Source organism: Colletotrichum phormii, assembly GCF_030913505.1.
Source record: "Colletotrichum phormii strain CBS 102054 chromosome Unknown BDP81scaffold_3, whole genome shotgun sequence".
NCBI classification, from domain to species: Eukaryota; Fungi; Ascomycota; class Sordariomycetes; order Glomerellales; family Glomerellaceae; genus Colletotrichum; species Colletotrichum phormii.
The window spans coordinates 1,950,025-1,972,634 of record NW_026851445.1 but is presented as its reverse complement, the minus strand read 5'-3'; the positions used below and the strand labels follow the sequence as shown (position 1 = coordinate 1,972,634).

General features: G+C 53.0%; 2 protein-coding genes across 2 annotated transcripts; one reads left to right on the top strand and one right to left on the bottom strand.

Moving 5' to 3' along the window:
- Positions 1-11,356: 11,356 nt before the first annotated feature.
- On the bottom strand, positions 11,357-13,624 carry BDP81DRAFT_458156 (kinase-like domain-containing protein; the record flags this gene model as incomplete). The annotated part of the gene is made up of 2 exons (XM_060593378.1): positions 11,357-13,449; positions 13,585-13,624. 2 exons carry the CDS (start codon positions 13,622-13,624, stop codon positions 11,357-11,359), a joined length of 2,133 nt encoding a protein of 710 aa, XP_060449942.1.
- Positions 13,625-16,024: 2,400 nt separating this feature from the next.
- Positions 16,025-16,847, top strand: BDP81DRAFT_468814 (uncharacterized protein; the record flags this gene model as incomplete). The annotated part of the gene is made up of 2 exons (XM_060594498.1): positions 16,025-16,060; positions 16,400-16,847. 2 exons carry the CDS (start codon positions 16,025-16,027, stop codon positions 16,802-16,804), a joined length of 441 nt encoding a protein of 146 aa, XP_060449941.1. The 3' UTR covers positions 16,805-16,847.
- Between the last annotated feature and the right edge of the window lie 5,763 nt (positions 16,848-22,610).

Genomic DNA, 22,610 nt, shown 5'->3' with positions numbered 1-22,610 from the left:
GTAACAGGTCTACCGATACCACCTCACGTTTCGTTCCAGAATATCTGAAAGAAACCCACAGCCCATACACTGCGGCGGACCGCGGATAATGGCTGCAGGTCCCAACATCGGTGACACCCAACCGCCACGTTGGCCAGCCTTCGCTCTTGTGCCTAAATTATCAGCCCGCGCCTGCCACTCCCACCGCCCGTCAACGCCGCCGGATCTGGATTGGAGTGCAGAAACCACATGGTTTGCTGGCGCTGTGAGCTGTCACCGGCGCCTCTTGGCCAGTTGGGCTTTACTGCTGAGGACCTGAGACGATTGGGGGCGGTGTAAGCCCTTTGACGGTCGAGAGCTTATTCTCGGTCAGGTCCCAGTCCAGGACCACACCGCTGACGGGCCAATCGATGCGTCTCTCGGAACATTTTCCCTCGCTCAATCGATCGGGCCTTTTCCGAATTACACGATCCACCGTTTTTATGCCCACCTCTACGGAGTACAACGGAGACAAAAGGCAGCAAACCAGCCACGCCAGCTTAACAGTTTTCCGTTGTAGAGGCTCTAGTCAGGTCGTTCCGCGGTACCCGTTTCTGTTGAAGAAAAGAATGGAAGCTCCGGTTTCTAGCATCAATCTAATTCTAGCGCGGTCTCCCGGCTGCTTGACGCCTCAATCGTCCCACGCCCTGTCATCACGTCGCTATTTTTTGCCTTGAGGCTGAGTTTGCAATAAGATACTTTGCTTGACCAGACTCCGTTCCTGCCAATTGGTCACTGGCCGACTGGCTGACTAACCTCGAGTGGACATGGCCCAACCTTTGAAGCCTTTCTCTAGTACTTGGCCCCAAGCTCCAGCCACGCCATGGACGAATGATTCAAGACCAAGTGGCGCGGAGGCGACAGAAATAATCCTCGCCAGAGAGAAATTGATTCTCATCTGCAAGAGAAGAACCAGGGCTGTGGATCAGCATGTCATCACAGTTGCCTCACTTGCGGCGTCCTGACTCGTTAAGTTCGATGATTCCCGCTCTTCGTCACGGGACGCCTCCGGGCTTTCAACCCCGAATTCTGGGCCCCGAACCGTCGCCGGCCCTTATCTCTGTGTCTCTGCTCCGGAACGCAGGCGGCAGGACGCCTCGGCAACTACGGCAGTCTGTCGGCCCTATTTTCCTCAATCCGGTGGCATTTCGCGTCCCACTATTGCCTTGTCAGAGACTGATCTGATGGAACAGGATCTGCGAGATGTGGTCCCCTTCTAGAGCCCACCCAGAACGTTTTCTGCGGCGCCGTCGTGCTCTGGCGTGCCTGGCTCTCAGGAGACAAGAAAATTGGTATCGAAGTCCCCCCTGTACTGCTCGCGTCATACTCGGTGAGACTGCTTGGACAGAAACTTTTTGACTACAGACGCATCTTAGCCCTGGCTTATCAAGCCCTGCTCGTTCCATTCTGGGAGCCTCCTCTATTTACTCGCTCGGCGTAAATGTTATTCGTCGGCCGAGCCACATGTGTGGTGCTGGTATCACTTCCTTTTCAGAATACCGCCGTTAACTGCCCGGTTGACGTCACCAATGCCTGTCGACAGAGAGAATACCGCGAGCAATGCTCCTTCCTGTCCGCGGATTGCCTTGATGAGATTTTTGTCCAGCGCTACTTTGCCATCCCAACCTCGAAGGTTTTTAGGTTTGTCAGAGACATGTCGGATATCGTGGCCCATGGCATTGCATATTCATACGGCACTAACGCAGGGCTAAACGACTGGCCGGGCAACTTCGCCTATGCACTGATTTTGGCGCTGGGCTTTTAGGTTCTTCTGCTGCTGCCCAAATCGCAACGGCCTTTACGGACCAAAAAGCGAACGTAGTGGGGTAGAAGGGTAGGCGAGGGGAGAAAAAGTCGACAGACGGGTTTCTCTGCTTCTGCTTCACCGACTTATCTGAAATCCTAGCCCCTCAACCAACCTCCTCTCTAGAAACCGGCCTGCGGTTCCAGACCTGCATCGTGGGAACCCAGCTTCCCGCCAGCTCATGTTTCTGACCTTGCTGCCGACCAGCCCTTTCTATGCCGTAGAGGTTCTAGTTAGTGAGCCTGAATTCAGTGACTCTTAACGGTTTCTGGAGGTGAGGGTTCCTTCGGGCAGCAATGTTAGGTAAGCGACGGGGAGGGGAGAGTGAGATGGTGATGGCGCGGTTTGTGCTTGAGGTTCTGGTGTTGGCCCATTCTGAGAGGAAGGCGGTGAGGTATTGGTTGCATGCTGAGAGAGGATGAGTTGGGTTGGTGAGGTTGTATTTACTCCCCCTTTGTGGGATGTCTACCTGCCTCTTGGGAAGTCAATATTTTCGTAGGGGTACGTCTACTCTCCTCGTGGCCTCTAATCGACGATGCGAAGACGTGAACTATCAATGGGAATTGTTTGTATTATACGTCTTGGTACACTTGAATTGATGTGTCTGGAGTTCAATGGGGTTGTCTTGGTTCGTATTGTGGTCTTTTGAGAAGTCCTTTTCATGTCAGAGGTGAGAGAGCAGAGGTATCCAGATGCTTGGTTGCGAGTCTGCTTTGGCTCAACGATGGATATCTGCGTATCGTTAAGAGCCGCACACTCTCCATCGAACTTGTGCTTTGTAGAGATGCGGTTCGTGACGTTGTCAGTGAGAAATGTCTCCGCGAGTTGGCTTGTAGCTGTGGATTGCGACCTGATCGCTCCATTCTGCTGGGTCGACGTTTAAAGGTCAGTATTTCCGAGAAGCTTTGGGGGTACTTGAGCGGTATCAGACATGTGGAGTTCTGTATCAAGTGTGAAGTGTGGTCGGGTTCTGTTATGGGATAGGTTTTGAGTTTGTTTCTGGAAGTAAGACTTTTTTGCGTAGTTCTAGTCAGTCATGGAAATGAGCAGCTCGACTCAGGCATGTAAGATTCGATTTCCACATTGTTGTTGGTTCATGGTAAAGTTGCGCCGACTTGTTCAACCCTTGTAGATGAGGCCCGTACTGCCGTCAACTCTGCCTGTCTTAGTCCACCGTTTTTGCAATGTGGGTGTGGCCACGTGGAGATTGATGTGTGAAAGAAGCTAGGATAAAAGTATGGTCCGGAGGAAGGGGATCATTGTGAACAAGAGACTTGCACACTTTTCGCTGATCTGCCGACGCCGGGCGACAATTTCAATAGAATGAATGTATGATAAAACGAGCTCGACTATGCAGGCGTGTTTCTGAAGGCCATCTTCATCGTTACCGTCCGGGGCGTCAACTCTGAGCACGGATTTCAGTGGTGATGGTTGCATAAGAAGACTGAGCCACACATGATGCGAACCTTGTCACTAAGTCTCGGTGCGGAACTTGGGGGTTTTTAAAAAGCAGTCCGTGGCTCGTCGGGGGCCACTGACCCTGGTGTTCGTGGTCCGCGGTATGGAGTATCACTTCGGAGAGGATCACGGACGTGTTTTGAGAATTGATAGACTTGACTAGGCCGTTTGTCAGCTCATGGTGAGCTCCTCGAATGGGAGTTACAGTTAGACCTGATTTCACTCTGGACGAGGGAGAGAGGTATGGGAGTTGGTGCTTTCTTTGTAGGTTGGGTATGCCGAGCTGCCTCTACGTAGCTTTCTTCGGATCGTGTTATGTCCTGTTTCCTGGTGACTAGGGTCTCTAATGTGCCAAAGATGGCCATTATCAGGTTGCTATTGAATGGTTGTCCATTAGGATACTCCTGGCTCTTTCCTGCAGCCGAGTCCCAGTAGGATGGAGACGCACGATTCAATGAGAAGGAGAGTTGTCACCGTACGAGTGTAAGCCGATGCTGCCGATGAAGTATGAGTTAGTCCTACCCCTTATAAACGTACCTGAACCCGCCATTCTGTACACGAAGTCTTCCCACGTCTTGGCCAGGGATCACGGGGAGTTCTGCTCCCGAGTTAGCGACCAAAGAGTCAGAAGCAGAGTATGTGATTGCCAAAGAAGTAGGAACACGCGTGGGCGAGGTAGTACGGCGCGGTCTCAGAGGACTGGAAAGATATCAAACTGCTGTGTGGTGTAGTCTGCCAGGAGATCTCTTTGATATCGTCGGATTGACGACGCTCCCATGGCAGTTCCTCATCCGTTGGCTGAGTACTAGGTCTTACAACCTCTTGGCTTCATTCACATCACGAAGAGTCTCATGACGGCGAATCGGTCCTGGCTATTTATTCTGTTCATAACGGGAAGGACTCTATTTCTTCCCTCGTCTCTGGCATCGCACTGCCTATTGCTAACGTACTCCTATTTAAGGCACTTTAATCGGCCAAGAGGCTTACGCAGGGCAAGCCGTGAGTCCAGAAGCTCCAATACCCAAGATGTTCCAGTGCTTGCAATACTTACTGGTTATGTGTCAAGCGTTATTGTGTGCCTCGCACACTTACGGTGTGCATTCTGTACCTTAAACCTGACCCCCCGGTGGTCTTCCTCTCGCCTGGAGTATTCGATCGGTATTAACCTGGGTAGTAAGACGAGTGAAAGCTAGCAGCCTGCGGTACCGAGATAGATCTATTCGGTTTGGCTGGGTAGACTATCTTAGTAGCATAGCGGCGTACCACGATAGAATCCTCTTGGCCGTCAAGGCCAGTACCTCACTACGGAGAGCTTCGGCATGAGGTACGTCCGCCGATCTCGCTGTTTCTATGGACCAGCTGCTTTTCCTATATCCTGTCCACTTCGCTCCTTCTGTACGTGTCCTGAGCTCCCTGTGGCCTCTCCTGGGCCGGTGTAGCCTCCCGTCTATCATCAGTGCGATGTCTCACTTCGTCGTCGTTACGAAGTAGCGAGCCGTACGGGAAGTGTTGGTTGAAGTTGAGATCTGGGACCTGCTCTGGGTTCTTCAAGTTCTCTGCATTGAGTTGATTATGTACATCATTAACATGGAGGGTAGGTGTCGACCTGTTTAGATGATTGATATTGTTCCACCGGCGGCTTGGTATGATCTGATCGACCTTGGTCTCCAGCTTCCTAATAGATGACAATGAACCCTGACAAGTGGGTGGTTTGACCGTCCCATTAATTGATGTCATATCGTGGGTTTCGTCCGTCTCTGGCTCGTCTCTGGATGGTGTTGTCACCAGGTCCAACACCCCCGGAATAAACGATTCGGTTTATTTATCCTGAGTGGGGAGTAGTCTAGTAGGTATAAGAGGCAGAACCTTAGATCGGTTTTGTCTTGGTCTTCACGGCAAAATATCTGCCCTCTCAGGTATTTCTAGGCTGAGATCTCGGCATGAATTTGGATTTTGGCTATACCGCCCCACAATTCATCGTCAGCCCTACATGTCAAGTTTAATCTAGGATTCAACACCACTTAGCTTCCATTCTCACTGCTAAGGGAGTATTCATCATGTATCAAACACTGAAGACGGGGGATTGTGAGCTATTAGTTACTATTACAAATCTGCTCCTGGACCTTAGCCCTGGCCATGGAGACCCTACACCATCCCCAGAACGCACTCGGTCCCTTCAGAATGTAGACCCGCGCCTGGACATGGCAGCCCAGTCCTCATTTCTGTGAGAAGCAAATGACAGCCGCTTTACGCAGACATGGCCACTGTACCGGGTTGAGTACTTGACGATGGTGATGCGGCTTGTTACCGCCCTATCCGAACTGCATTGAGAATAGTAAGTCTCGACCAGTGGCAGCTTGAGAGGTACTGGCATATTGATAGGCTTTTATTGTTGCCAGATCGAAGCTCAGGATGAAAAGTCAAATGCATATACCTCACGCCCGCACTGATCGACTAATACAGACATACCTTTGGGAATATCAGCAGTGATTTTATTGCGAAGATAGAGATATGGAAACGTGTGTTCTTGGAGTTGACCAAGAAACTTCATGAGCAAGGCCCGAAACCCTTCGACAGGTGCCAGAGTGGGTTTCCTTCTCGTTTTACCCTGAGACGTGGCGAATGCTGGAGAGAGAAAGTCGAGACTCCGCCACTTCAGTCTCCGGGGTCTGTCTATTTGAGGCCGTCCGCTTATACGAGACACGTATGGCACCCTCCCCTTATATAAAGCATTGTCCTTGTAGCCCGACATCTATGAAAGGAACACAATATCTTCGTTTTCATCAAGCTGTGATGGAGTATGCTACGTATCCGAGGGCTCTCGGTTTGAGAGAGTCATATACGTCAAGTGTGAGCCGGTCTGAAAACTAGATGTGTTTGAGAAAGTCGATGGAGTTGAAGTTTCTTGATAAGTCGGTCAAATGATAATTATGTGTATGGAGGACTTCAAATGGGCACCGATACCATGGTCTCGAAACTTACTCAAAGGTTCGAGAACTAGACAAAATTCTCTCTTGCGGGCCCCCAAAAAGTCCGCCCCGTGTCTTCCGTACATGCTTGAAGTTGACGAGGTGCTGATGGATGCGGTCTCTCTCAGTTAACCACACCACGTGAGTTTGATGTTTCTTAGATTGAGATAGGATATGACACATATACAGCGAGACTGGAGCATGCCTTAGAGTGGATTGGCTCAGTGTCCGTGATTCTAGAACTCCGCGAGTTAAATTAAGTGAGCAGTATGGAGTGCTTTTCTTGAAGAACATGGGTTCGCTTTGATGGTCTACGTCACTATCTAGGTAATGACCTAGCTCTGGTACCCTCACTGCATGGCATGCGGCTCTCCAGCATTTCAGCTCAAGATATTCCAACTTCTCGTCAAGGGCGTTCTGTTTAGGTTGGTGAGTACTTGTAAGCAATTTTCAGAGACGTTGAATCGCAGAAACTCTCAGCAATCATAAAAAGGGCCAGAAATGCTCCAAAGAGTGAAATTCTCTCATTAGGTTTTCATTATAAGGGAGGTTTGTGTCAAGAAGTTCGTCACAACTTGCATTCCGAGGACAGGCTTAATAACCGACCTAGACACCTGCAGACAGTGCCATGGTATCAGCCATAATGTTACATACATATGATCTGATTGATACACAGATACTGGGCGACGAAATTGAAGTACCTATGTCATGACAGTCGCATTCCTGTAGCAGATCAGTAGATGTTGCGTGAATGCGGAGACACATAAGCAGATTATAATGGGCGCTACTTGACTTAGTCGTCCAGCTTTCCCCGTAAGCCTTTGATGGATAAGTCACTCTCTAGTTGGCGGTAAGCCTTTCACTCTTGCTCCTGTCCTCTGTAGACCTGAACCAGTGCTGGCTGGCTCATGAGGTGTCAAAGAAACACCAATACGAAGAAAGCGTGACCTGATTCTCCATCGGACAATCTAGGACCTTCTATGTGGTAGAACGGCCGCTCTTGCTAGATGAGCTGTCTGCCTGCTCCGACTGAACACCGCGGACTGGCCTGAGCTGACCTTGCAATTCTTGTAATTCCACCTCATACTGATCGATGGGAAAGAACACGAAGCGGGGCACTTGCTATGTTTCGAGTGGTGCTTGCAGGAGGCAGGAGGGCGCAACATTCTCTCGACTGGTTGGTTTGAACTTCATCGCCTCTTGCGTCACTGACGATTTGCTCATCACACATCAAACATAATTCCATTACTCACCTGGCTTCCAATGCTACTTGCTCCCACCTGGTCTTCAGATGCAAGGCACACAAAGTACCTCTCCGACAACAGGGCATCACTCGAGGACTGTCGACTTCGGTATGCCGAGAAGCAACACTTGGATCTGGAGATTCGTCGCTAGGCAATGAACGGTGTAGAGAAAGTAGCATCGAGGGAACAAGAAAACCAACGACTTCCACGAGTCGAATGTCGAGCCGGATGTAGGCCCTCCCGGGACACCGCATTTGTGGCACCAACAACAAGAGCACTAGCAACATCCAAGATGGCATCCACAACCCCTGCCCAGAGAAAAAGTCGACCACGGGTACCGGCATGCGGCATCGCAGCCATTGCGGAACACAACATACCTATGGCACTTGCGGGGAAAGAGCACCGGTCAAGCTCCGTTCAAGGACGGCGCGGGTGCGCCGTTGGTGTGTGGGTAGCCGGACGCCCCTTCCCAGCTCACCGTCTGCCTTGTTTGACGGCACGACTTGCCTTCCCGGACACCGAGGCCACGGCCAGGACGGCAGGCAGGAGGCAGGCGGCAGATTGCTCCTGCTGCGGCGAATTTCCTGCCTCCCGTCATGTGCCAACTCCTGCAAGTCCGTTGTATTCCCATCAGACCCCCTCCCATCCGCTGCCCTACGATATGCCGTCTTCATCACACAGCATGGCCTGCATCCAGCTTGTCTCACGCACCAATTCAAGGTACGTTACCTCAGTTTTATGCAAGAAACCCCCATTCAGAAAGCCAAAGTACCAGTTACACTTAGCAACCGCTCTCGCAAATGCTTTATCTTGTCTTCTTCTCCCCACCGCTCACTCTCTTCTGCGATTCGTCCATGCCACACGTCCTTTGGATCCCACTAACAAGACCAAAGTTACCAAACCAACCGCCACCATCACGCGCGCCAGATTAGAGAAGAGCTAATGCCGACCGAGACTTAAGCACCGCCCATCAGGTCCAGCTGGGTCACATCTTATACAACCCCCCACTCCCAAGAGCGAGCGCGAGAAAAAAAGACAACGCATTGTCTGACCCAACCAGCGAGAAACGACGGCGCATCTCGAGTATCCCAGCGCGAAGGAGGAACCCGCATGACAGGCCTCCCTCCTCTTGCCTGCTGCCGACTGACCCGCTTCCACCGCCGTCTTGGCAAATGCTTGACTCAATGTCAGGTTCTTCTCCTGGGATCGCTCAAGCCCTCCATCCAGCCTCCAGGTCGTTTTTCCCTCCGGCTCATCGGACCCGATTAAGGGTGTCCGTTTTCGGACCGACAGAGAGACGGTGTGAAATGCTGTAGCCACCTACCGGACGGCCAACTCTCCACCTTTTGAAGGTGGGCTCCGAATCCAGTCACCATCACCATCCTCAAACGGGATTCACAGATGGGGGTCAAACCCCGGTATATCCGTGTTTGCCGTCAGAAAGAAGAAAATGGAGAAGGGGGGGAACCAGCTGGCAGCAGGCTCAGCAAGCCCCGAGGCACAACGAGGCCGACTTGGCGCGGCTCACGCTCGCCACAAGAACACCGGAGGAATGACGTCTCCGCGCCGTCGCGGACATGGTCCTGCACCTGCAAAGCAGCACACAAGCAGGCGGAAACGATCCACACACCGCCGCCGCCCGCGCAAAGTCCCGGCCATGATGGGCAAGGGGAAATACCCGTTGCCAAGACTGTCATCAGTCTTCGGTCCCGCGTCTCTCGATCTCGCAGTGTGTGACGGTCATGGACTAAGACCGATGTCCCGGGGTAGCTGGCCCTGTTAGTTGCCCACAACACCTTAACACATGCATTCTTGTTTCCCTCTCTTATGCGACGCTATATTAATCTGACCGCTGAGGTGGAATGAAGAAGGAGGATGACGGGGTCACTCGGTGCAGCAGCTAAGAAGCGCCGCTTCATCTCTCGCTGTTCCATCGCCCAAATGGCGCGCAACACTCGGGAAGGGGCTCCCATCGATCGTTGCTGAATTTCATATTTCCCGCATCAGACCGACCCCTTGAAGCGCGTGCATAATCGCGCATGGTCTCTCTTCGCCAGTCGGTTGCGGTCGCGGCCGTCCCAGCGTGGTATTGACGGAAGCCAACAGCACCACATGCTGCTACTGCTGCTACAATATCAACAGCGAAATAAACTAACTATCCAAGACTAGGAGTCCGAGGAGGGGCACCGGGAGAAAGGGAAGGGAGGGGGCGTGTACCCACCCCGACTACAGGCAAACCAGACACACGGAAAACCGTCCACCCAACAAGAGAATACCGCGGAAAGAGACGCCGACGAATCACTCTTGCTAGCTGTGAGATTGGAAATCTGAGACGTGGGATGCACACAGGGCTGGGCTGACGGGCTGGCTGGCTGGCTGGTCGTAACGTAGCTCTACCTCAGTCCTCAGCCAGTCGCCCATTTTTCATTCCCTCCCCCTTAGCAGCCCGCCGTAGGTTAGGTGGTTAGCAACAATCACTTGCCGAGGGGTCGGGTCGTCGTCGCCCGTCCCAGGATTCCCAAACAGGCTTTCCGCGGCGACCTAGGCCAGGAGATGACGGTACGGTACCTACAACCATCCGGGCAGCTCATCGTACACGGCATTGTACCTAACCACCTAGCCTCTAAAAGGGACGTGGATTTTGGAAAAGGCGGGGAAAATCAAGATTCATTGGGTCCGTCAGCCGGCTGATTGGGTCGCATACACATGCGCATACAACATGTTTTCCCAGCCCGGCTGATTCCAGCAGCTTGGCGACGGATCAGTGACGGTGGTGACGGTCGTCGCAAGAGAAGCAAACGTCGTGCTTGATTTATTGGTTTCCTGGTGCTGTTTGCCGTTTCCTTCACCCCCTCTTCCTCAGCTGAACCTGCTGCTACCTACTGCTGGCCTTTCTCCCTTGCCTAGCTTGGCTTCCGAAATCCGTACAATGAAAACTGCTGCCAACATGTTGTCTGCGCCGCTGGGGATGAAGGGGTGAGGGGGAGGTCAAGTACGTCAGGAAGAAGTAAGATGATTATGCTTCAAGGGATCCTAGACACAGTGATCATTTGCGGGGGGGAAGAAGTTCGTCCGAGTTTTGTTCCCATCCTCTGGGAACTCTCTCCCCCCTCAATCTAGGCGTGAACTGGGCTCCCCATAGTGTCGTATTGAGACAGCACTTGGCGAATCCTTCCATGGAAGCAGGGTGTCATAGACGGAGGTCTGCACAGCGCAGACTTTCTCAGCAATCTGGGAGTTTCTCACACACACGGGGGTAGGTAGACCACACGCTCAAGTTAACTTTTTGTATTGTAAACTGCAAGGGCTGTCTTTCTAGGAGTGCTTTTGATCTATTCCCATGACCTATTGTCAAAGAAAGTATCCCCTCCATCTCTCTGATTCGTTGTGCTTCCCCTTCAGGCACAATCCCTTCTCATCCCCTGCACTACGGGCGCACGTCACCATTGAGAACTCGCTTGCCTCTAGCGCGCGCATAGTATCAAAGAAGGTAATTTGACTATGTACGGCGATGCACCACCCCAGGGCCTCTTCTAGGGCCCGAGGTGGTCGTTCTTGTGTCTGCGTGTGCGTGTGCGTGTGCGTGTGCGTGCAAACACATCTTCTTTGCAAACCCGCAACATGGCTTATCGTAGCCGACGTTGCTTTCCCCAGGTAATTATGGGTTGTATTCAAACACGAAACAAGGCCAATTCCTTTCCCCCCTTGTTGGGCCCTTTTCCTCGAGCCTTTGTGAACGCCGTTTGTAAATAAAAGCATGTCTTTCTGCATGCTCATAAGCTGGAACCGATTCCAAAGGATAGAACCGCAGCTATGCAGAAAAACAAACATGTAATGAGTCGTACAGTCGTGTCCGGGTGTAGTCAATAGCCCGACTGGCCCGGCATCTTTCCAAGTGAGTGGCCGTGGCTCTCCAATGGCAGATGGTTGTGGCAGAACACTCTCTTGGTGTTGAGCTGTGCACTGCCCTTCTTGGTAGCGTCAATGAGAAGAGCTGGGTCGTCGTAGTTCTCAAGCTGGCAGCACTCAATGTTCTTGACCCAGCGGTGGTTGGCGATTTCCGAGATAGTGGCGCGCTTTGCGGGGTTGGGGTTGAGCATTGAGAGTAGCACACGGCGGAGTGCTGGCGGGGAGACGAAGCCATCAAACGCATTGAAGAATGGGTAGTCCGACTCGGTAATGCGCGATCCGGGCTCAGGGTGCTTTGCTTCCCACTTCTGCCATCCCTTGAGCAGCTCAGCGTACTGAGGGTTTCCATGGACCTCAGCTCTACTCCAGATATTTCCTCCGAAAGTCACGTAAATCATGACAATCGCCGCGCTCCACACATCGAGACCTCGCGGGTCATACTCAGTCTCCTTCAGGAGCACCTCAGGTGCGGTGTATGGCTCGCTGCCACACATGCCAGGCTTGCACAGGCGGATTTCGGAGCACATGCCCTTGCCACACTGGCCGCCGGCTTCTCTGAAGCCTGGGTGGTGGCCAGTGAAGACTTCTGAGACACCAAAGTCGGTGATCTTGAGCTTGCTGTCTTTGGTGATGAGAAGGTTCTCAAGTTTGATGTCGCGGTGGGCGATACCGTTGCTGTGCAGGTAGTTGATTCCCTGGACAAGTTGCTTGAACAGGCAGAGGCGATCAGGCAGTCTCGCCGAATCTTGAAGGTACTTCTTCGCAATCAATCCAAAGAGATCGCCCTCCGAGCAATACTCCATAATGTGGTTCCAACGACCATGGTCGGTGCACAGCCGGATCGTCTCGACAACGTTGGGGTGGTGCAAGCTCTTGGCGATGCTGTACTCGGACTTGATCTTCTTCTCGTACTCTTCCTGGGTCTCTTGCTTTCTCTTGGCTCTGAACTCCTTGACCGCATAAAGCTCGTTGGGGCACCCCTTTCGGCTCATCATAGTGACCTTGGAAGTAGCACCCTTTCCGAGATGTTTGCCGTGGCGACCAAATTTGGATAGATACTCAAATTCCGCAAGGAGGTCGGCGACATCGACTTGGAAGTCGTCCGGGAGACTCAAGCTCATGCGACGAGCCTTGACACCAACACCAGCGTCAGGCATCTGAGCCCAGGGAGACGAACCCTCCAAGGGAAGAACAGGGTTGTCGGAATGAGGATTGGGCGCGGCCGCTAGATGACGGCTCTTCACGCGGCCCTCGAAGCTGCTAGCTCGCCTTCTGCCCAAGACAGGCTTCACCTTCTCGGCGTGCTTTTCACGTCCGGGAACATTGGCGCCGACGAAGTTGACAGCGCGTCCTCGAAGGTTAAGGCCGGTAGAAGCCCTGTTCTTCTTCTTGAAGTCATCTTGAGTAGGCATGTGCGAAGACTGCTTATAGGAAGAAATGGTGTCGACAGGAGAACCTGGCGACGGAGGCGAGTTAGACCTCGTGGTGGTGTGTGACTTGTTCATCGAGAATCGTCTACGGTTTGAGGGTGCCGTGTCAATCAATGCACTCTCGGAAGAGACGTCGTTGGACTGGTCCAAGGTGAATCCGAGATCAGGCCTGTTTTGGGACGAGTTGGATCGTCGAAAGATGCTGGACATGGTCCGCTTAAAGCTTGAAGTAGAGCCGCGGGTGGGCCGTCTTGACAGCGGAGTTGGTGGCGGTTCTTGGTCAGCAGAAGATTCGGCCGCAGTTGAAGGGTTAGTAGCGGTAGCTTTGGGTGTGAGGTCCGACTTTGCAGGCGAAACCGAGGGGGTGGGTGCGGTGTCGACCAGGAGAGGTTTCGGAGTGGTCTGCACCTGATGGGTAGCGGTGAGATTGATGTCGTGATGGTCCTGACTGGGGCGGGTGGTAAACTCTTGGGATTGTCTCCCGCTGCTAATGGGGGTCACAGGTTCATTCGGAGACTCGCTTTCGGACTCATCGGCTTCTTCGAGGATGGGAGAAGTAAGATCGGTGGGAAATTGGCGGGGAGACGAGGACAGGCTGCTCGAGTTTTGTTGCTCGTCTAGAATCGCAAGCGTTTATTAGCGACGGACGCCTTCAAGGGTGCTGCGGACGGAAACAGGGCGGGTTGGGAACAGCTGCTGAATGACGGAGGTGCAGCCAGGGTGCAATGACCATCAGACGTGTATGAACGTACCTTGGGGGATGGGGATGGAAGCGGGCTGGGGCACCGCCATGCTGGTGAGGACGGTCGCCATCGCTGTTCGGAGTGTGGCCGGTGGGCACAAGGACGGCAGCGGAGGAGGGTGCTCTGATCAAGTATGGGCCAATACGTAATTGGGCCACACACCACCAAGAGAGAACGCTTGGTGCTGGTGCTGGTGCTGGTATCGGTACCGGTTGGTTTCTGGGAGGGCCAAGTAGTGTAGTCGGCGGCGTTTCCGAGGGGTCTCCAATTCTTTGGCCTGGGCCTCGACGAATGGAGGGGGGAACTGGTTGGGCGACGCGCGAGTAGTGTGTCCCTCAATTATCGGTCCTGAAGCACCAACGTGAAAGTCGACCTAAGCGATAAGTCGAGTCCAAAGTTGGTGAGGTGGATTGTTGTAGGGGAATCGTGAGCCTTGGAGGCCAAAAGTCCAAAGGCGCAAAGGAAAGGGGAAAACAAGAGAGTTGGGTTTCCTTGGTCTTTATCCCATTGCTTGAGGCTGCATGCGTTTCTTCTGCGTCGGGGTGTTGTCCGGCGTTGGTGGATTTCAGTGTCGAATCAAAACCGCGACGAAGGGGGGGTTTTTTTTTTTGGGAGTATAGAAGCGAACTGCAGAATCAGAATAGACTGGCCCTTTTGCCCGCGTAGACGACGTTGTTGAGCGGAAAGCTGTACGTGTCTGCGCACGCGAGCGTATGCGGTTTTTGGTGTAAGGTGTCGGGAGAAGCAAGCAAGCTGGAGGGGGGTCCGGGTCCTTGTCGAAGGAATTCGTCTTGGTATCGGAGTGACTTGCGTAGGGTTTGTGGAAGACTGCAGGTGCCAGAGGAGTTATATGTAGAAAAGCAAAGTGAATTTGCCGATCGACGTCTTTTGCCTTGGTGAATGTTGTCTTGGTATTGAGCAAGGTCGACGACAGTGATGAGGTAAAAGTTTGAGGTGTTTGCGATGGATATTAGTCGAGGATTAGGTCAGAGGAAGGGTAGACAGAGAGGAGAAGAGGGCATGAAAATAATTCAGGCGTCCATCCTTATTCCGTCTCGGTCTTGGGAGGTGGGAAGGCTGCGAGTTTTGAATCGTCTCGCAGGGGAAGATGGCTCGCGGAGACTGGAGTAGGGGGGGAGGGAACGGGTTCTCGATTTGGATGAAGACAAGCTCGAAGAAGGACCCCGCCGCTGCGCTTAGAGGGGCGTGGGAGTTGGAAAGGAAGCAAAACCAAAAGACGCTCAAGAGAGAGAGAGCTATTTTCCGCCTCGGCCGGGTGTGGGAGAGAAGAAGGTACTGTATGAAACTGGGTGGGAAAAAATTGGGTGCACCGAGTTGGAGGGAGGACTGGGGACTGTGGACCGTGGACCGGGGGAGGGAAGGCGAGAGTACTACGTAGAGGGTCTGCAGTTACAGTTGCAGGTGTGCAGGACCGCAGGTGCAGACAGGTCAGTCAGGTACGGGGTACGAAGCGCGGGTGGAAGAAACACCATGTATCTTTTACTTTTACCGTTGTCTGCCACTCACTCACCACTCTACCTCCCCCCCCCCCCCCCCCCCCGGTTTGGAACCTCGAACGGATAATGTTGTATGTACGAATATTGCGTAGTGAGTACGCCCGATTCCCGACATCAACAAGACGAATCACAATAGACAGAGTGGGGCAGTCGGTGCAACGAATGAACGAAGACAGTGGTGAGTTGGGGAGAAGGATACAGCCAGCCCAGGCAATTTTGGTGGGCAGCTTACATGTATTGGCCAAGGCAGGTATTGGCCCAAATTTGGTGGTGAGGACTGACCTGAGAAGGGACACTCCGACACAGCAGTCATTGGATGGCAATAGAAAAATGATACGGAGTAAGGTATGGGAACTGGAAATGGTCGAGTAGGAGGGGGTTCTGGTGGCGGCATGCTTTCCTTCCTTCTGAGGCCTTCTGGGGACATAATCTGAATCCACGGAGAAAATAGACACAAAAACGGCAAGTGCAGGCAGACAGGAGGGAGGCAGGCAAGCCGCAAGAGCAACCAACGTACGTCGGTACCTTCTACGGATACATGGAAAGATGGAAGCCAAGGCAATTTGTCTTGGAAGGTAAGATGCAAGATACATAGGTAAGTACGGATACCTAGGTACTTTGTGCCTTGACTTGACCTTCACCTTACACTGCTTTCTCTGGGATACATGGACACACATGCCACTGCTTTTGATCTCATCGAAAGCATTCTGGGCGATGCAGCAAGATGAAGAGCGACGCTTGGCATCCTCCATCATCTCACTGCTCAGCAAGCGACAACGGAAGCAACAATAATACAATCTATGCAGCAGTCCACCAATTCTAGCCAAGCCCAAACTACACCGGCGTCCAATATCCCACGTCCATTCAGCAAGCCGTATTCGCGAGGGTTGCGGCCAAGACGGTGCGCAGCCAAGAAACGACCATAGACACAGATGAGCACGAAGCGTTACCCGTACTGCTACTGCGCAGTAAGTTGTCACTCAGTAGGATCGTGGGTGACCGCCAAGGGGGAACTCAGCATTTGAGCGAGTATTCGGGAACACACTGGTCATGAACGCGAGGAGTAGAAAACAAACCACCAAGTCTACCTTACCACCTTTACCTACAGATGTAAAGTACGGATACCTACTGCGTACTCCTGCCTAGTTTACATTACCTTTTTGTTTTGTCTACAGATACACAACATGGATGGATGGATGGGACCGGAGAGCGCCCTCGAGTGGAGACCGTTTCTCTGGGGGCACTTGGGGCTTCCATGCACCTATCTGGGTGACCCACCCAACTGACAAGACACCCTCATCTCACAGATTCTCACCCACCTCGCTCACTCTCACAGCTCTCACTCTCACTGTTACTCTCACTCTCAGTCCCGGTTCACCTCATCAGTCTCTCCCACGCTCCTCAAACCTAAGCTTACGGTTCACCTACGGTACCTCATCGGCCCTTGTCACCCAAGGGCCAACACCGATGAGCCCTGCCCTACCCTGCCATCTGGATCCTGTGCGCCTGGCTTGCGCTGCACCTCAACCCGCGCACCAAAGCACATCAGACGGGACGGCATTCTGTGCCTATCATCGGCTGCTGCACAAGACTGGAGCATCACCCTGCGACTTCGCACCCTGCTTGCTTCCAGTGCCTCCTCTGCCGCCTCGCCCAAGGCCAAGGCTTCACCACCTCGTGGTCCGGACCTGGCCGAGGAGACAAGTGACTGAATCCAGAGACCGCGGATCCCCTGCCAGGAACACAACCGTGAGGTGACCATCAGGGTGAACAAGAATCGCCCGAAGCCGCGGGTCGTGGAACCCGGGAAGAACCCCCAATGGAACACGAAGAAACGTCCAACTGTAATTTTTCTGCTCGACAAAACGACGGTGTCAAATTGCCTACCATGACAAGCAACGATCAACATGAGCGGGTACGGAGACCAAAGAAACACTAATGCCTCCCAAGGGACTTTGTAGGAGACATCGTCTTAGCCAATCCAGTACGTACACATTGGACATGTATCTGTAACAGCAACTGTCATGACAAACTGGCGTTGGTGTTGGCATTAGCATTCACGTAGTGCCTTCTATGTATTATTGGCACCAGCGGCGTGGCGCTCGTCACTGACTAACAAGCATGGGCAGGCAACACAAGCAGGCTGGCAGCTTTATTCTTGGCCATCCATGTCTTATACAACAACATCACCTACCATATTGCCAACGTCCTTCGTACGGGTACAAACCCAGAGTACCCTCTCGTCTGTCGCCTACGGCCTGAGGGCCTGAATTTGCCCTGGGCTGCTGGGCTTGCTGCGGGTACGGATAACTTTAGGAGGGGCATATTCGTGGTGCGCCGCCGGCCCCAACGTGCGTCGTGACCGCAGTCAATGATCAATCCCAATTGATACAGCACCAGCACCAGCACGGGGTTGACAGGCGAGACAGGATCAGAGGGCGTGAACGGGGGCCCTTGGAACAGGAGCATGGGGGTTCCAACTCCGACTCGCTCCTTCACAGACGGACGAATGAGACATACTGGAGGTTGTGTGGGGTGAATGATGCGATATTTGCTTGGCTGCAACTGCTGCTGTGCTTCTGTGCGGGAGAACCACCTTTTCACTCAACAGGACTGGTCCAAGTGGTTCCCTTCCTCGTCCCTGCTTTTCTCTGGAACCGCCTATGGCTTGGTCTCTGGAGGAAAGGAAATGCGGAATGGGGAAGTTTGCCCTCGCGTATCTGCGTAGCGCCGCAGGAGTCCATCTGGGCCTTCTGTCTTGCTGTATTTCTCTTGTCGTGTGCCTCACTAACCTCCGCCTATCCCCTCATACCTTGCCCAGCCAACGACGATGCAGCAATTCATCAGTTATCTGGGAGTTGAGGGCTGAGGCGAATCCAACGCGAAAGCATTGGCCGCACCCGCTCCAGGTACTCGAATCCACAGCGCGCGCTACACATAACGGCATCCGCATATGCAATCCACTCTGCACATCCATGCCGAACCCGATAATGACGATGGCACGGATGGGTTCTTTGCTTCCTCTGGGTCGTGGACTCCTGGGGGAAGGGGGGGAGGAGCCCATATCGTGACTCTGACCCGCACAATATCCGTATTCCCGTGTTTCTATCCGTGTACAGATATTCATCCACCAAATGGATTATGGGGACCAGAGCGAGCGAATGGATCAACAGAATGACATTACAATATTACCTGCCGAGGCATCTTGACGGACGGTCTCCATTTTGATTTGGATCTTCTTACCTCAGTGGCCTACCTGAATCTACACTGCAAAACTAACGATGTGGTCATTTGCTGTCCTTGGCTTTGCCTTGGCTGTGACTGACTATCGTGATTGACATACACGGCAACTTCCACCGCCTTGAAGACTCATTATCATCTGCCAACCCAATGTTTCGTTTTACTCATTTCATGGCCACAGAAACAGCTGGAGCATGTGCGGAGGTGGAGGAGCGGAATCCGTCAACCTGGCAATGTCTTGTCTTGGCCGACCCTGGTTGACTTTGCCATTTGCCCCCCCCCCTGGGCCACACCACAGTGAGAGGCTGTGGACTGCGATTGCGGCTGCGGATGCGGCTGCGCTTTCCACATGGATTTCGATATCGAAAAATGCCCTGCCTGTCACTTCATGTCTCAAAGGCGCATTTCGCAAGCCTCCGGCTGACGAGTATGAGTGCGAAGCAGGTAGGCGTCTATCTTCTCCAACCAATGTTTAGGTACAGATCATACGAACAGTACACTCATGAAGTAGCAGCGAGATACGCAAGATACGCAAGATACGCATTAAACGGCAATTACAGTATTGCTACCAGCCGAATACGTTACTAAACAACGTGAGCTCACAGTTTCACGCCGCCGAGATATCTCACTCGGAGGCTGCCCGTGAGTCGTGAGCATCAACTAAGATTCAGCTAGATTGATTAACCAACTTTACACAGGGCACACCGATACAATAGGAGTTGAGTACGGGTGTACATGCCTCGCACGCGGTACGTACACAGCAGCGGTAAGGCGGTTCGTGCGCTACGAGATGACAGCTGAGGTAAGAAAGACTGGCTTCTGTTGTTGCGTGAGACTCGAGAGAAGGAAAGAGGAGGCAAGGAATGGAAATATCTCGGCTTGCGTATCGTACACTAACGACAACTTGCTATCGCGAAAGCAGGAAACAACGAGAAACAAGAATCAGATGGCAGGCGAAAGGGTCCACGTCCCCCCCCCCCCCCCTTCCGTCATGGGAAGATCCTAGAATGCTAGGAGGCCGAGGCCCTCTTCATCTGCCATGCTCCATTGTTCCAAGCTCTCCATTCGACGGTTCCTACAGTTCTGCCCTCCTCCTCACCTCCTTCTCCACCACCCACCCCGAATCCGTGATTCCGCCCATTGTCACTGTCACCCACACGCAACCCTTCAATCCAAGGGAACTCCATCCGTCCAACCAGCCGCAATCCTCCAGGTGGCCCGGTGGGCCTGTGAGGGCTTTTTCTCGGAGCGCTGTTCAGACCGGACGAGCAGCCACACCGTCACTGGGCACTCGAGACCCAGCGAACAGCAGATCGAATACGGTGAGCGATCCCTAGGCCCGCTGTGGTGTCGGGACCTCGATGGTCAGTGGTCGAAGCGACGGAGCGTCTCCGATAATAACAGCGCCCCAAAAGGCCGACAGGGCCGACTGGCATCCTGCTCGTCGGCTGCTACGGCGCGAAACAGAAGGGCCTCTTCCGATCACTCAGCACACCACGCTCGGCAGACCCGGCAACATCTGGCGGTCTCACCACGCGGATATGGACTTGTGTACTTGTTCATCAGCCACCTCAATTCACGTGGTGTCTGACCAAGTACGGATATATGTACACGAAGCAAGATGAAGCGAGGTTATCCGTATTGTTCAGGCAGATTTCGAGGAACGGCTGTGTCGGATCAATCTATCAGATGCCATGATTTCTCTCGAAGGCAAAGGGAAGATCCGTGAAGTGTCAGTCTTCACCACAGCGGCATATGCGCCAAAGGCATCACCTTCAAACCCTCCTCATGTTCGATCGAGTACCTATCAATACAGGCGACGGCAGCCCAGATACTCGAGCGTCCACTTAGAACGCCTTGCATCGTCCATCATCTTGTCACCGCCAGGAACAGTCTAGCACCCGGACGCCACATCCTTGTCAGCGGTTGTTTGGCTGAAGATTCTCGACTACGGACTAGACTTTTCGTTGTCGCTCTCGTTTGTACTGCCCACAAGAGCCACCCCGAATCCCGATAGACTTTACCAACCCCCAGATCTGGACGAGCCTTGTTGAAGGGCCGAAAAGTCAATGGAACTCGAAGGGTGCTTGCTGAACTCTGAATCGGTCTCTGTTCGCTTCAAGCTTTTACCACTCTGCACTTCACCACCACTACCTCTCGTCATCTCGGTCTTGGCTTGATGCCTGGTGTCGTGATTCTGCACCTCGGGGACGACTGCGTTTGAAGGAGGATTCAGACTGCTCTTGAGTCTTGGCTGGCCCTTTGGCCTTTCTCTCAGGTCACTGCTTGCTGTCAAGGCCAAGACCGCGTCGACTGCTCCAGGTCCCCAATTGTTTGTGGATCGCCATTCGATAAACGCTATCGCAATTTGCCAGGGGTTCCTGGTTTGAAAATAAACGGCCCTAATTTGAACCCGGTGCAAAGCCCCAGCATTACACTATTTGCTTCGAGTCCGACGGGAGTACAGAGTACTCTGGGTTCTGTATGAATACGTACCTTTATTTGCCCGTCCTCGGAACTCATCTCTCATATCGCTCCAAACATTGTGTCGACTGGCATTCTTCCTGATGTGCCACAGGTGATGGTCACCTGTCGTTACGGTCCGCAAAACAATGTGTCTCGACCGCGTGATCAACTCCGAACCGCCAAGTGCGATGTTGACTGAAGGTATGGAGTAGCGAAGCCGGAAATCATGAATAGAAAACTCGAAAGACGCGAAGAAGCCTTGATACCACAAGCGCGTAAAGCGGCGGCACGCTACCAAAAATGGATACCAGCTAAGATCGCTCAACGAGTTGCCGACTCTCCGATACTCCAGCCGCCTCCTCTGGACATGGGATATGGGCGACAGGGGTACGCTCATGATGTAAGTGCGTCATGCTCCCCAGAACACGGTGGATATCGTCAAGTCGGTCGCACCAATGCCGAGCATTGGAAACGTCGCCTTGAACGGCACATGATATCCAACATCGTCTTCACCTGCTTACCGCCTCGCCTCACCTTGCTCCGGAAACGCGATCATCATCCGCTGACGTTGTTGGCAGTTGCATCATGGTCATTATCCTGGGATAGACACAGCCGTGGAGATTTTCACATGATCATCAAGAGACTTTGAACGGGTGTCAAGTTGTCTTACCCAAACAGACGGCAAATTCCTTGGCCTCACCGTTGTTGAGATGACAAGACAGATTGGAGCGGGCTATGCCATCGTCTGATATTCTACCTCTCGCTCATCACTAGCACGGGCACTGCGCAGCCGTTCTTGGCGGTGCTTCACTACCTACGTGTTTGCTTCCACGAAATCACCTCGGAATGGGACAAGTTGTTCCAGGAGGTCGTACTCGCCAAAAGCCCTCAGTCTCGAGCGCGCCTTGTCACAGCGCCAATATACCGAGCGGCGCAACTGCTACCGGTACTTACCCGCATGAGACTTTGACGCGGCAAAAGCTTCGACTCCCGGGATATTGTCAATATCCAAGCTCGCTGGTTCAACAAGCCGAAATAAGGCTATGGAGATCGTCAGAATTCCCTTGGCAATTGAGAGCAAAGCGTGCGCCGAGCAACTCAATTTCAGCACTGGCGCCGTGCGTAAGCAATAGAAGCGGTATGCAAGCACGATGCAAAGCTAATCTCTGTTTTGTGAATGATATTTTCCCGAAGTTCGACAATGATACTGCAGAGCCCTACGAGCAGCTGGCCGATATACCATAATCTCCCTAGAGACAGACAAATGCGAGGCATCATCATCAATCGAATGAATTCAACACCAATAGCCGAGCAGATACATGCAACCGCTGGTGCGTTGTCTGTGCCCCTTGCCGGCGGCATGCTTCCGGGATTCTGCAACGGCACCGGGTTAAGCATACCCAGATATTGGAACGTATCTAGCTCGAAGCACTGTCTCATCAACTCGGGCTAGCGACTCATTCAGGACAGTGTTGTTGTTTCACTGGTTGCTGTCATGTATGCATTTGGCGATCGCCATGAACGAGGTTCCGGCTCATGTCGTTGAGTTTTGACAGCATATCAGCCGGGCCACTCTAGCAGCCGACACGGAGCAAAAAGGCTCAGCCGTACTCTGTACCTTACATGGAACGGACTCGAGAAGCAACACGGTTCTGGGCACCGCTGGCTCGGCGCGCCAAATCTAGTGGTCGAGCGGTAGGCATGTTGCGTATGCCAAGCAGCTTGTCGCCCTGCGAAAGTGCGCATCCTGTCGGCCGAACTCTGTTTTCGTTGACAGCTCGGTCCACTGGACTAAACTCAACTTACCTTTAC